Below are 14,312 nucleotides of genomic sequence, written 5' to 3' on the forward strand. Positions count from 1 at the left end.
ATTGCTAGCATCATTACACTTGTGCTTTGGGGCCATTAGTAAGATAAGGGTTACTTGAAAACAAGCACTGAGATACAGTGACAGTCCATGACAACTGAGATGGCTACTAAGTGACTAATGGGTGGGGAGAATTTAAGCATGAATATGCCACACAAAGCAAGAATTCACATCATGGATGCTACTCAGAATAGTGTGTAATTTAAAACTTATGAATTGTTTATTTCTGGAATTTTCCATTTAATATTTTTAGACTACAGCTGACCATGGGTAATTGAATGTGGAAAGAAAAATTGCAGATATGGGGGGACTACTGTATTAAGAAACTAGGACAGAGGCCGGGCGCAGTGGCTCACGCCTGTAATCCCAGCACTTTGGGAGGCCGAGGCGGGTGGATCACGAGGTCAGGAGATCGAGACCATCCTGGCTAACACAGTGAAACCCCGTCTCTACTAAAAATACTAAAAATTAGCCGGGCGTGGTGGCGGGCGCCTGTAGTCCCAGCTACTCGGGAGGCTGAGGCAGGAGAATGGCGTGAACCCAGGAGGCGGAGCTTGCAGTGAGCCGAGATCGCGCCACTGCACTCCAGCCTGGACGACAGAGCGAGACTCCGCCTCAAAAAAAAAAAAAAAAAAAAAAAAGAAACTAGGACAGAAAATTCTGTGGCCTGAAAGACTTGATCCTTCAGGAAAATCTGAACATCTTTGCTTTGTAGTTCAAATGTCAGTAGGTTAAGCACACTGCCCTTGAATGTAATTGTTTCTCAAATCTTACAAGAGCTCAGAGATGCAAAGAAAGGAGCCAAGTGTCTTATGTTAAACAGTGTTTTGAGTAAGAAAACAATTCTATTCACATTTTTTTTTTTTTTTTGAGACGGAGTCTTGCTCTGTCGCCCAGGCTGGAGTGCAGTGGCGCGATCTCGGCTCACTGTAAGCTCTGCCTCCCGGGTTCACGCCATTCTCCTGCCTCAGCCTCCCGAGTAGCTGGGACTACAGGCACCCGCCACCACGCCCAGCTAATTTTTTGTATTTTTAGTAGAGACGGGGTTTCACCATGTTAGCCAGGATGGTCTCAATCTCCTGACCTCGTGATCTGCCTGCCTCGGCCTCCCAAAGTGCTGGGATTACAGGCGTGAGCCACCGCGCCTGGCCTTCTATTCACATTTAAGGGAGTTTTTAAGGCTAGGCACGGTGGCTCACAACTGTAATCCCAGCACTTTGGGAGGCCAAGGTGGGTGGATCACTAGAGACGAGCCTGGCCAAAATGGTGAAACCCCGTCTTTACTAAAAATACAAAAACAATTAGCTGGATGTGGTGGTGCATGCCTGTAGTCCCAGGTACTCGGGAGGCTGAGGCAGGTGAATCACACTTGACCCCAGTAGATGGAGGTTGCAGTGAGCCGAGATTGTGCCACTGCACTCCAGCCTGGGTGACAGAATGAGACTCTGTCTCAATCAATCAATCAATCACTCAAGGAGTTTTCAAATTAGAGTAAGGAATAAGTAATGAATTATGTTCACATTTGCTAGCAGATCATAGTCCTGTCAGTTTACAAAAGCTACTGTCTCAGCCTCCCAAGTAGCTGGAACCACAGGTACACACCACCACGCCCGGCTAGTTTTATTTTTTGTAGAGATGGGGTCTCACTACATTGCCCAAGATGGTCTCAAACTCCTGGGCTCAAGCTATCCTCCTGCCTTGGCCTCCCAAAGTGCTGGGATTATAGGTGTAAGCCACTGTGCCCAGCCAGCCGACTACATTTTATGATTTATAAGCTGAATCCTCACAGCAGTCTTGGCAAGACAGGATTGTCACCCCCACTTTGGATGGGAAAACCAAGTCTCAGAGGAGAAAATAATTTGCCAGAGGTGACACAGCTGGTTTGGTGCCTGAGTCCGTGCTATTTCTAGTCCATGCTATCTGCCTCATCTCCATTTTAAATACAAGCTACTAGATGCTTCTTAAACACATTTGAATGCAGTACAGTTCCAACATATGCCCACTAATCCTGTCATTTTCAAACATTCTAGCAGTCCAGATGCCTCCTTGAATAAGCAGATTCCTTGAGGATAGGGCCTGTGTCCTTGTCTCAGGATGTGCCCTGGTCCCAGTAAGACAGACACGGCCATCTCTTAGCAAGAGTGTCAGTCCCTGCCATGTCCACAATGGCGGTCTGGGCCCTTTTACTGCAGTAAGCAAGCACAGGGGTGCCACGCCTCCTCAGAAAAAGCCTTTGCAATGAGGATTCTCACCTCCTCACTCCCTGAGCTTGCCCTGCCCCTGCTGCAAGCTGCCACCAGGGCAGCACTCTGCACAGGTTATGAATGATGTGTCCATTGTGTGTCTGCCCAAGCTGCTCCTACCAAACCTTTCCCTGCCTCCTGATCAAGTTCCAGAAGCAGCTTCCAGCTCCTCCACTTACACTGGTGGCCCAGCTCTGTTTTCTCCCTTCCACATCCACCCCATAAGCACTGCCTTGCCCTGGCTCCCTCTCACCATCTACCAACACAGCTGCACAGTGTACAGAGCACATCTGTGTGGATTCCGTGCCACTGTCATGGAAAACACCTGCATATTCACCCCCAAGGTATGAGAAATAATGATGGGCCATAAGGATCTAGGTCTTTGCTTTGGGATTCCCTCCCTCCAGAGTCTATTTAGCCCCAGGGCACATGGCAGCTCTCATCCCTATCATCTTCCTAACTAAAGTGGTTTAAGAGGAGTGACCTCCTGCAACAGAAGATGAAAGGCCACTTTACCTTTTTTAGCTCGAAGCACCCGCCCTAGCCTTTGGGCTTCCTGACGCCTGGAGCCACCATGGGATGAGATCTGAATGAGGACATTTGCTTCCGGCAGATCAAACGAAGTGTCACCTACCTACAGAAACAAGTTGGAAGGTTTTTATATATGAGGAAAAAAAAAGTCAACTGATCCAGAATTTAAATAAGTTCTGTAGATAATTTTGAAACATAATCACTCTTTTCTCCTCTTTCTACCAGGGTCTATCTGATGCAGGCAGAGAAAGGTGAATCAATAAACCTCAGAAAGGCATCTCTGGGTCTCAGGACCTTGCGTGAGTTCTCCTAAGAGTCATCCTGAAGAATTAATACCAGGCATCAGTGACATTCACAGTGCTGGGTGCCAGGAGCCCAGAGATGAGAGGGCCCTTGAACAGAGACTGACTTTGAGTCATTCATTTTTTTGGCTACAGAAATATGTCTCCACAAAACCATCCATACTCTTACCTGTTGGCCACTGACACCAGCAGCACACGTGGGATGTGACCTGGGAGGAACAACTGCCCCATATGGAATTCTGACAGTAGGTGGATTCCTCAGCTCTGGGGCTCCAAACATCGAGGTTCCCAGCCACAGACATGAAGGTTTGGTGCTTATAAGCGCCCAGCCACAATCACACAAAATCTCATTTCTTTTTTTTTTGAGACGGAGTCTCGCTCTTGTTGCCTAGGCTGGAGTGCAATGGCACAATCTCGGCTCCACTGCAACCTCCACCTCCCGGGTTCAAATGACTGAACCCGGCTGCCTCAGCCTCCTGAGTAGTTGGGATTACAGGCGTCTGCCACAACACCCAGCTAGTTTTTGTATTTTTAGTAGAGACGGGGTTTCTCCATGTTGGCCAGGCTGGTCTCGAACTCCTGACCTCCGGTGATCCACCCGCCTCAGCCTCCCAAAGTGCTGGGATTACAGGTGTGAGCCACCACGCCCAGTTGTAAAATCTCATTTCTTTTGGGCTTTGGGTCTGTCTTAATCTGAATGACTATTCTAAACTGTGGGGCTACAGCTTCTGATTGCAGAGTAAACCATCCCTGAGCTGGGCCTGCGCAAGTCTGTGCTGACATCCACCACCCGTCATCAAGGGACACCAGGAACCAGGACAAAGGCTGCCGCGACACACAGGATCTCCAACTTGTAAAGATAACTTCATCTAAATGCCTGCTTTTGCCAGAGTAGGAAATGAACTTTTTTTCCTTTTATAAATAAGGAAATACAACTTAAAACTTCTACATCCCCAAAAGAATTGGAAAAACCTCAAAGAGCCTTTATAGATTATCCATGATGCATGCAAATCCTCAGTCTGCTCCTTCCACTAACCCCAGGCAGTGCCCCCTATCCCTGGACATGTCGGAAATGAAAACATGCATGAGAAGTTCCTTCAGCAGACATGAATTCACTGTCCAGGAATCATAGTGTACCCCCCAGGTCCCCAGAGTGCTAGGGGCCTCACCTCCACCCCATATGCCACACAAACCTTGGATATGAAGATGGTGTTAATTTTGGGGTTGTGCTTGAAATTCTGGAGAATTTGCATCCTTTCCCCCTGAGACGTAGGTCCGTAGATATAGGGTCTAGAGAAGAATGAAGCTGTGTTAGACCACAGAATAATGCCTCAGTTATCTTGAAAACACATCAGAGGGAAAAAGGAGCTCAGGCTAGCTATTCTCAAGTAGAAAGCCCTCGTCATGTAGGAATATTGTTACACCCAAAAAAATGACTGGCTACAGATGCACCTCCCAGCCTTCCCCACTGATTCTAGGTTTAGGCCCACCATTCTCTTCGGGATTCCCTCCTTTCCATTTTTTGTTTTCTTTTTGGACTATGCTTTTTCCTGCTTCAACATCTCTCACTCTCAGCACAGAGTCTATACAAGGAGCATCTCCACACTTCATGAAGCCCAAAGAGAGGTGCAAAGAAACCACTGCTATTTCCAAAAAAAGGCTGGAAGCAACTGTTTGCCAAGACACAGGCATGCTCCAAGAGATGAGCAGAAAGGAGAAAAGTGCCCTTCAGCCATTTTTGTGCTGATTTCCCATAACACTAAATTTTAAAAACTTCTCTAATTTCTAGCTCCCTGCCGGGGGCGGTGGTTCACGCCTGTAATCCCAGCACTTTGGGAGGCCGAGGCGGGTGGATCACCTGAGGTTGGGAATTCACGACCAGCCTGACCAACATGAAGAAACCCCGTCTCTACCAAAAATACAAAATTAGCCGAGTGTGGTGGCGCATGTGTGTAATCCCAGCTACTCGAGAGGCTGAGGCAGGAGAATCACTTGAACCGGGGAGGCAGAGGTTGTGGTGAGCCGAGATCACGCCATTGCACTCCAGCCTGGGAAACAAGAGTGAAACTCCGTCTCAAAAAAAAAAAAAAAAAAGTTTTCCAGCTCCCTGACAAAGGGCACAACCCTATCAATGAACTCAATGGTTATCATCCCATAGCATTGGGAATGTCACACTCCTTCCCTCTGTCTTGGAATGTGACGGTGGACAGTTTTTGTAGCTTCCCAAGAATCATAACAACAGTGGTGATGATGATGACAACAGCAAAGACAATGAGGACAAACTACAGGTACACAGGACCTACCAACACCAGGCATTAAGCTGAGTACTACGTTAAAAAAAAAAAAAAAAAATCCAGCCAGGCGCGGTGGCTCACACCTGTAATCCCAGCACTTTGGGAGGCCGAGGTGGGTGGATCACCTGAGGCCAGGAGTTCGAGACCAGCCTGGCCAACATGGTGAGACCCCCCCCCCATCTCTACTAAAAATAAAAAAAATTAGCTGGGTATGGTGGTGGGCACCTGTAATCCCAGCTACTAGGGAGGCTGAGGCAGGAGAATCACTTGAACCTGGGAGGCGGAGGTTGCAGTGAGCCAAGATCACACCACTTCACTCCAGCCTGGGCAACAGAGTGAGACTCCGTCTCAGAAAAAAAAAAAAAAAAAGAAAAGAAAAAAATCCAGCCAGCCCTGCCAAGATTCCTCAGCATTGTAAAAGACAGGTTTCATGTTCCCCAATTTATATGTGGGAAACCAAGGGTCAGGAGCCTGTGCAGGTGGAACCTGGGAGTGGCTGCTCCACTGCCCAGGCCCATTAGCACCCAGAGCAGTGCCCATTAATAGATGTACCTCAAAGAGCAAACCCCTTGCCTGTGGGGAAGCTGGACAGGGCCTGGGCAGCTGCACACCCAGGCTGATGGCCTCTGGTTAGCCCAGTCACAAGCTGCCTTGCCATGATCCAGAATGTCCCGGCCACCACATAATTTTATCATTTTCTATGCATGTCATGCAGTGAAAAAGGTTAGAAGCCCCACTTGTCAGAACAGCCTGACTCTTGATACCCAGGTTTTTAGGTGGTTTTCTCCTCCCCCATCACCAGGAAAAACTACTTGCACAGTGGGGAGCCCTCAGTTTCTAAAGGTTCCCCCACACAGATGAAATAGAAGAAAAAGCACCCTCCAAGTGGAGAATGTCACATTTACTAAATACTTACAAGCTGCCAGGCACAAGAATCCACCCCCCACCATCAAGGGACACCAGGACCCAGGACACATTGGGTGGCAGTAGCTCCATGTGACCGAAGTACAAAAGGAGTTCAGAGGTAAACAACTTTCCCACATCCAGTCTGTCTGATCCCAAAAACGATGCTCTGCCCACAGCCCCACACTGCCATATAACCCTAAGCCTCTCTTGCAAAGTGCTTTGGTGATACCAACGCCTTTCTTATGAAGGCTGGGAGGAGCCAAAAGCTTGGAGAATCCCCACCACACACGAGCAAAGAATGGAGCAATGCCCGAGAGCCACAGGATCACTTTTTTTTTAAAGGATGGGGTCTCACTATATTGCCCAAGCTGGTCTTGAACTCCTGGGCTCAAGTGATCTTTCTGCCTTGGCCCCCCAAAGTGCTGGGATTATAGGCATGAGCCACTGTGCCTGGCCCGCAGGATCATTTTAGAAGCAAGAAAACCAAGAAGAAAAAACACTACTTCATACATTTAAAGGCCAGAGACACAAAAAAAAGGTAAAAAGTACACATTGTAATGATCATTCTAGTACACAGGAGACAGCCACAATCTGCTGCCCTTCACTGTGCCAGACTGGCTTGGAGTTGACAGTGCCAGGCAAATTAACGTCCCCGCCCAAGCAGATGCTCGGGAGGCTGCGGCTAAGGCACAAGCCTCAGGAGTGCTGCAAATGTAGGTGGGGGAGGCTCCTGGAGTGAGGCTCCAGAAGACTGCAGGAGCATTGCTGTGGGAGGAAGGATGGGGAGAGAATAGTTCTTAAATAAGGCAAAGTAAATATAGGAACTGTCTCATTGCCCTGCTCAAATTGGCACTAATGTGACAGAACACAAACCCACAAAGAAAACAGGAGAAGAAATAACAGCAGATGAGAGAAGTGGGTAACATTTCAGAAGCTGAAAAGCAGACAGATGCAGGCACAGTACCTGAGCTAACAGACTAGAGAAAGAAGCTGGAGCCGGCAGGAGGGAAGACCGATACAAAACCCGCCGCCTCTGTGTCCTCTGCAGCACGCAGGAGGGCTCAGGAACTAGTCACCAGTTGCCTGCAAAGGTGGGGAGGTGCACAGGAGGACTGGCGGTGTGTGAGTGTGAGGAGCAGTTGGGTCTGGCCGGCAGCAGGCAGGCCACCTCCACTGGTGGGGCACTGGAGGCTTATTCTCCAGGGATGCCCGGCAGAGCTGAGGGAAAAGGCAAGACTGAATGCAAAGATTCCACAAGCCCTCCTCTTCCCCTAACACACGGTGGTGCCCAGGGGACTGAAAAATTCCTCACTGAAGAAACCGTCCAGCCCAAGAGAAAAGTCCTAGAGATACTGGCATTTGGCAACCTCCTGAAGAAATAGCCAGGCCCTGCCCAGCCACTCTGGTGAGGTCCACAAGCTGGCAAACTCACTAAGCCACACAGAAAGACCTGCCAGGTTTTCAGTGACTTTAAACCAAAAAATACAGTCAAGGATTACCAAAACTCAGAAAGACTCATAAGACAGGTAAAAACAATCAAGACAAAAAAATGAAGAAAAGAGACATGGCAGGAAACAGAAGGAAGCTTCAAAAGTTTTCAAAGCCTCCGAGAAGACACTGTATTCACAAACAAAACAAGAACAGTTACCAGGAAAGAACTCTCAGAAATTAACAAGTCTCAATACAAGGGTTAGAAGACAAAGAGATAAAAAAGTAGAAAAAAGATAAGCAAACTGGAGAAGCTGTTCAGAGGATCTAACATCTGATGAATCAAAATTCCAAGAACGGAATACATAGAGAAAGTGATTAACAACAAAAAAATAGAAATTCTCAGAACTGAAGGACACGAGTTTCCAGATGGAAAGGATATACTGAGTGCCCATCACGATGAAAGAAAAAACATTAAGAATATCACTTTGAAATTTCCAAAAAGAGAGAAGATCCTACCAGTTTTCAAGGGAAGGAAAACGCACAGCCACCCCAGCAGACAACACACTGAGAGGAAGCAAAGGGCATCAGACTGCCGAACTGCTGCACTGGAAGCTCCAATGTTAGTTCTAGGACCTGGCCAAACTACTGATCAAGTGTAAAGTCGAGTAAAGACATCTGTAAACATGTGAAGTCTCCAAAGCTTCCCCTCCTACATCCCTTCTCTCAGGAACCTACTGGAACATGTACTCCATCAAAATGAGTAACCAAGAGGGTGGAGACTTCAGGGTGGGAAACACAACAAAGAGGCCCAGGGAAGTCATGGGGTAGTGTCCAAGGGAAACCCCATGGTAACAGCTGGTGGTGTCTCTAGTCCTAGACAGCAAGCAGGCCAGAACAGAGTAAGCGGATGGAGTGCTGGTGGGGATCCCACTGGGGAAACAGAAAAACAGAACTGAGAAATTACCTGACCCTACTGAGTTTATGGTTATGTGAAGATTTTGGAGGGGAATAATTATTCAATGCACAGAAAACCAAGCAAAAACAATGACAAGGCAATTATTAACTCCAAGGCAAAAAAACATTTACAAAAAAGAAAATGTAGGGCCGGGCACGGTAGCTCACACCTATAATCCCAGCACTTTGGAAGGCCGAGGCAGGCAGATCACGAGGTCAAGAGATCAAGACCATCCTGGCCAATATGGTGAAACCCTATCTCTACTAAAAATACAAAAATTATCCAGGCTGTGGTGGCGGGTGCCTGTAGTCCCAGCTACTCAGGAGGCTGAGGCAGGAGAATCACTTGAACCCACGAGGCAGAGGTTGCAGTGAGCTGAGATAGCGCCACTGCACTCCAGCCTGGCAACAGAGCAAGACTCCGTCTCAAAAAAAAAAAAAAGGAAAATGTAATAGTACTCTACAGCTCTGCCTGAACATACTTACACAGTCAAAATAATGTAACTGAATATTAAAGTAACCCCCAACTTGTGCTATTCCCATATTGGGAGAATGGTAGGAGAGAAAACAGGAGTGGGGAGAGTGGTGTATGTAAGAAAGCTAAACCCTCAACTCCTACAGTAGGAAGTTAATAGGCAATTTCTATAACTGATCATCAAGAAATTACTACATAAGCTATTGCTTAGAAAGATGAAGGCTGGCCAGGTGTGGTGGTTCATGACTCTAATCCCAGCACTTTGGGAGGCCAAGGCAGGAGGAACTGCTTGAGCTCAGGAGTTTGAGACCAGCCTGGGCAACATAGCAAAACCCCATCTTTACAAAAAACACAAAAATTAGCTGGGTGTGGTGGTGCGTGCCTGTAGACCCAGCTACTCGGGAGGCTGAGGTGGAAGGATTGATTGAGCCCAGGGGGTCAAGGCTGCCGTGAGCCGTGATTACACCACTGCACTACAGACTGGGTGACACAGTGAGACCCTAACTCCAAAAAAAAAAAAAAAGAAAAAAGGAAGAAAGAAAGAAATATGAAGGTAAACAACAAAAAAGAGTCAAAAGCGGCTGTCTTCAAGGAATAGAATTGTGGGTGGGAAAATAGAAGCAGGGAATTGCTGTTTTTCACAATAATCTAAATGTTGACTTGGATTAAAAAAAGTCTTTCTAAATTAAATAAACGTATAATTTTAGAAACTTAAGAAACTTAATCTTTCTATGAGTTTGTCTTCCCTTCTATAAAATGGGAACAACATTTTATATGGCTGAAGTGAGGATTAAGTAAAACCTATGTATAGTACCTATAGCACATAGCTTGACCTGTCTCCATAGAGGGCCTGGCCTTCTGCAACACTTACAGCACCTGAAGTCCTGTGTCACTGTAGGAGCAAGCGCAGACCTCTTCCTCCTTACTTGGCAGAGCTTTACAAGAGCCAGGTTTTAAGCACAAATATTTGGGTGGAGCCATGGGTTGATGAGGATACTGCGTGGGCATTTCTAAGCTCCTTCCAGATGCCAGTCCGTACTTGGGATGCCAGCCCGGCCCATCTTGCCTTCCCAGCCCCTAGGCCATCCAGTCTGGCCTCCTCTCCACCCGCAGAGCTCACACAGTCCAAAGCTCCAAATGCCAACTCCCACCCACCTTTGGAGCCCAGATCTTCCATGGGTCCCCACCCAGCTCAGTCCAAGTCTCTGCTCCCTGTTCTTTGGGCTTAAGGTGACTAGCCCCCCTTTTCTCTATGCTCTAACCTCTGACTCCAACCACCTACTTCAGGTCTTCCCTGGTTTCTGAGACCAGGGCCACAGAACAAGATCTTTGGAGCCCAAGAAGTTCCTGAGAGAAAAACAAAAAAACAAAACAACAGCCACCTTCTGCACTCTCAATGGGGAAGAGAAACTGGCCTGGAGGAAGCTCCAAGTTCTCAATTCTTACTTGTTCAGTCGAATGGCATATTCCTTCAGGGCAAACACATTGTCAGCAAAGACAATAATCTTGTCATTCCTCCTTTCATGAAACTTGATCAGAAACTGGCAAGCTCTAAATTTGTTGGGGTTCATGGTGTACAGCAAGATTCGTTTCTTGGTTTTGATTGCCACATATTCCCGGTAAAATTCAGGAGACATAGGGCACCAGACCTGTGATACAGTAAGAACCAGGGGTCATTTTACAAGTTTAAACATCACACAATTAAAAACTTTTGAAGACCTTTCTCTAGCAGAATTAGCTTTAAAACAAAACCAGTCAGGTGCAGTGGCTCATGCCTGTAATGCCAGCACTTTGGGAGGCTGAGGCAGGCAGATCACTTGAGGCCAGGAGTTCAAGACCAGCCTGGCCAACACAGTGAAACCCAGTCTCTACTAAAAATACAAAAATTAGCTGGGTGTGGTAGTGCATGTCTGTAATTCCAGCTACGCAGGAGGCTAAGGCAGGAGAATCACTTGCCCAGGAGGCGGAGGTTGCAGTGAGCCAAGATCACGCCACTGCACTCCAGCCTGGGTGACAGAGTGAGACCCTGTTTTAAAAAAAAAAAAAATGCTATGTGAATTAGAAATCAGTACAACTGAAAATAAATGCATGCACAAAACTAAACCCAACCTAATACCTCCTATTGAACTGGACGTTTTCACATGTCAACCACTTAAAAGATTTTTAAATGCAATCATATCCAGGGAGTTATTTTCACACCAGCTGCAAGTGTGCGAAACCAGATTCTCAATCGGTAGTGTCAGCAATTCTTCCATTTAGGCCACACTTCCACACACGAGTCAGCACTGCTACTGAGTACTGCCACCTCTTCACACACTTCCCAGCAGGGCCGGGAGCATGTCAGTTAGGCGTTTGGGGCTATCAGAGCAAAGCCCTTTGCTGCCAGGCTCCCAGGCAGCACTGTGGTATCAGGGGCCTTCACTCATCCCTGTGCCCTGAATGCTAATCCTCACCCACAGAAATCCATGACTGGTAAACCCCATAGCTAGGAAAAAGAATCATCACAAATTCAGGGGTATGTGAGATATGTGACAAGGCAGAAGATATGTGGCAAGTGGGTCTAGTACCACCCAACCACAGGGTGACTGAGGATCCTGTATGAGGTGGTAGCAGGTGAGCCTAAGTCCTGACCTGTGTCTGCCCATGAGGAATCGATCTGATCACTCCCCTGCCCATAGGAGGAGGCCCTTTCCCAGACGCCCCCAGCCCAGGCCCAGCTACCTCAGCACACTGGACTTTGGCGATGTAGCCATTATTCTGCAGCTCCATCCAGTTGGCTTCGTAGAGCTTAGGCCCAATCAGAAAATTTAAATCCACAATTTTGTCATCTTCGCGGACGAGGGTCGCAGTCAAACCCAGCTTACAGTGGGCCTGCACGATGGTGAGCACCCTTCGGAACATCTTGGCTGAGGAAACAATGGGAGCATTTACACTGTCACTTTTCTTTCTTATTTTTTATTTATTTATTTTTAAATATTTTTTGTAGAGATGGGGATCTCATTATGTTGCCCAGGCTGGTCTTGAACTCCTGGCCTCAAGCAATCCCCCTGCCTTCGCCTCCCAAAGTGCTGGGATTACAGACGTGACCCACTGCACCCAGCCTACACTGTCACTTTTTCAAATGCTCATAGCTGTGCAACTTAACACTGGCTTATGACACCACCTGAACTAACCCTCGGGTTTCAGGACCACAGAAGCTGGCTCTAGACAAGAATGACTAGGCAAATGCTTCACCATCACTTTTAGACCTGTCCAAAAGAAAATGAAAAGGAGAACAAGAAGGTGAAATGAGCTTAAGGAATCTCCAAGTTAATGAATCCCAGCATTCCCCTCACAACAGTTATCAGTAGAAGTGCAGATGGCAATTTGAAATACAACCTGCAACACTTACTATTAATACCATTAAGCTCTAAATTACGCAAAGAATTTTCCCCTAAAACTTGTACCCAGGTTACTGAAAAGAAAGTTGACAATCTAGGGAGAGGAAGAAATGAAAGAAGCCAGCTCTGCTCAGCTTCCCATCATTTTCCAGAAACCGAGAAGAAAGCCAAGCCCACGGGAGTGATGAAACTCCAGGAACTGTTCGCCCAAGCCCTCCGGCCCGCCTTAGGAAACTCCCCTCTCCAAACTTTACCAATTCAATCACTTTGGTCAACCAGCAACCTCCTTTTTCTTCCTTTCTTTTGAACATTATAATTCTCTCTGGTTTATCAAATAAAATAAACACATAAAGGGTATGAGATATTCATTTTTAAAAAACCTAATTTATGGATTTCCACGGGCTCACCTTTTAAAAATTCTAATACTCTGAAGCAAGGTTAAAATGTTTGAGTCATGCTTATCTTACAATATAATTGAAAGTAGGGCTAATGATATTTCAGAAATAAATAGACACAAAAATCTAAGGAAAAAGAGGCCTGAATGCACCAAAACACAAAGACGTTCACAGTGAAATAACATAGGGTTGCCTAACTCTAAGTAAATGTTTAGTTTTTACATCTACATGGTTTGCACACAACACCACATGCAAACACACACACACACACACAACACAGAAAACAAAATCAGCTCAGGGTTATGTCTAAGGAAAGACTGTGCTGGCTCCAAAATACAGTAGCCAAGAACCTCAAACCAAGCTCCCCATGTTAGAGGGAAATGGTAGTCAAGGCAATGGCTACACTAACCCAGTGTGGGCCCCAGAGAGGCAACACTGGGGGACATATTGACCTAAGACAAGGATAAGGCAGGTAGGACTCTGCCTGGACACCCGTGACCCCGTCACACCCCTCTATTACACTCTCCTACAGCCCTGACAGCTGTCACAGGTGAATAACTCACAGCATACTACTCAATATATTTTTACAGACATGCAGCTGTGGAACCACCTGGATCAGGATATAGAGAACCAGGCACCCAGAGGTCTCTCCCCTGACCCCTCCTGTCAATAACTAGCACTCTTCCTTGAGGGAAACACTCCTCTGACTTCTGAGAGGGGTCTGCCTCCTTTCTGAACTTTGCATGAATGAAATCATAGTATGCACTTTTGTGTGTGGCTTGTATCACTCAACATTATGTCATGGTTGTCATTTGGCATTTATTTGTGTGGTTACTTGGCTGTCCCTTCCACTTTGTCTCCAGTGCCAAGTACAGTGCCTAAACTTAGTAGGTTCTCAATAAATACCTGTAGAAATAATGAAACTGGCACAGTACCTAGCACACAGGAAGCACTTAATATACACAAGTACCATAATATGAATCTCTCATTAATAAAAAGGCATAACAGAGCTCCTTTTGAAAAATCTGTAAAACAGCACAGCAATCTTTATCCTTTGAGATAAATCTCAAAGATTGATCACTCCACCTAACCCAACACAGCAGACGTTAGACAGTCAGGAGACTTACTGTGATTTCCTAGCATTCCCTTATTTAACATTTGCTCTCTGGGACAATGAGCACGGCCAGGCCACTGGGCTTATGGGGCCTGTACTCAAAAATCCCTTAGAGTTTGTTGGTTTCACTCCGCAACTCGACCAAAGACTAACTCATCCAGTGAACTAGACGAGAGAGAGACAAACTCACAGACATATGTGAGTGTGAGATGCACCTTTTTGTACTTGTTCATCAGATAACCAATCCCAAATCTGTGCTGTTGTCCCCTGGAACCTGGGACCTGGGGCTT

The 14,312-nt window shown here is 46.7% G+C and overlaps 1 protein-coding gene across 3 annotated transcripts in view; it reads right to left on the reverse strand.

Moving 5' to 3' along the window:
- The window catches only part of ERCC3 (ERCC excision repair 3, TFIIH core complex helicase subunit), a 37,214-nt gene that overhangs the window by 11,661 nt on the left and 11,241 nt on the right, over positions 1-14,312 (reverse strand). For all 3 annotated transcript variants that reach the window (XM_019022245.4, XM_055380662.1, XM_063694743.1), the window contains 4 exons: positions 11,855-12,039; positions 10,580-10,782; positions 4,267-4,363; positions 2,757-2,874 (listed from right to left, as the gene is read on the reverse strand). In XM_019022245.4, the coding sequence (XP_018877790.1) occupies positions 2,757-2,874; positions 4,267-4,363; positions 10,580-10,782; positions 11,855-12,039 (603 nt within the window). The remainder of the gene's footprint in view (positions 1-2,756; positions 2,875-4,266; positions 4,364-10,579; positions 10,783-11,854; positions 12,040-14,312) is intronic.

This window comes from Gorilla gorilla, chromosome 11 (assembly GCF_029281585.2).
Source record: "Gorilla gorilla gorilla isolate KB3781 chromosome 11, NHGRI_mGorGor1-v2.1_pri, whole genome shotgun sequence".
Taxonomy (NCBI): domain Eukaryota; kingdom Metazoa; phylum Chordata; class Mammalia; order Primates; family Hominidae; genus Gorilla; species Gorilla gorilla.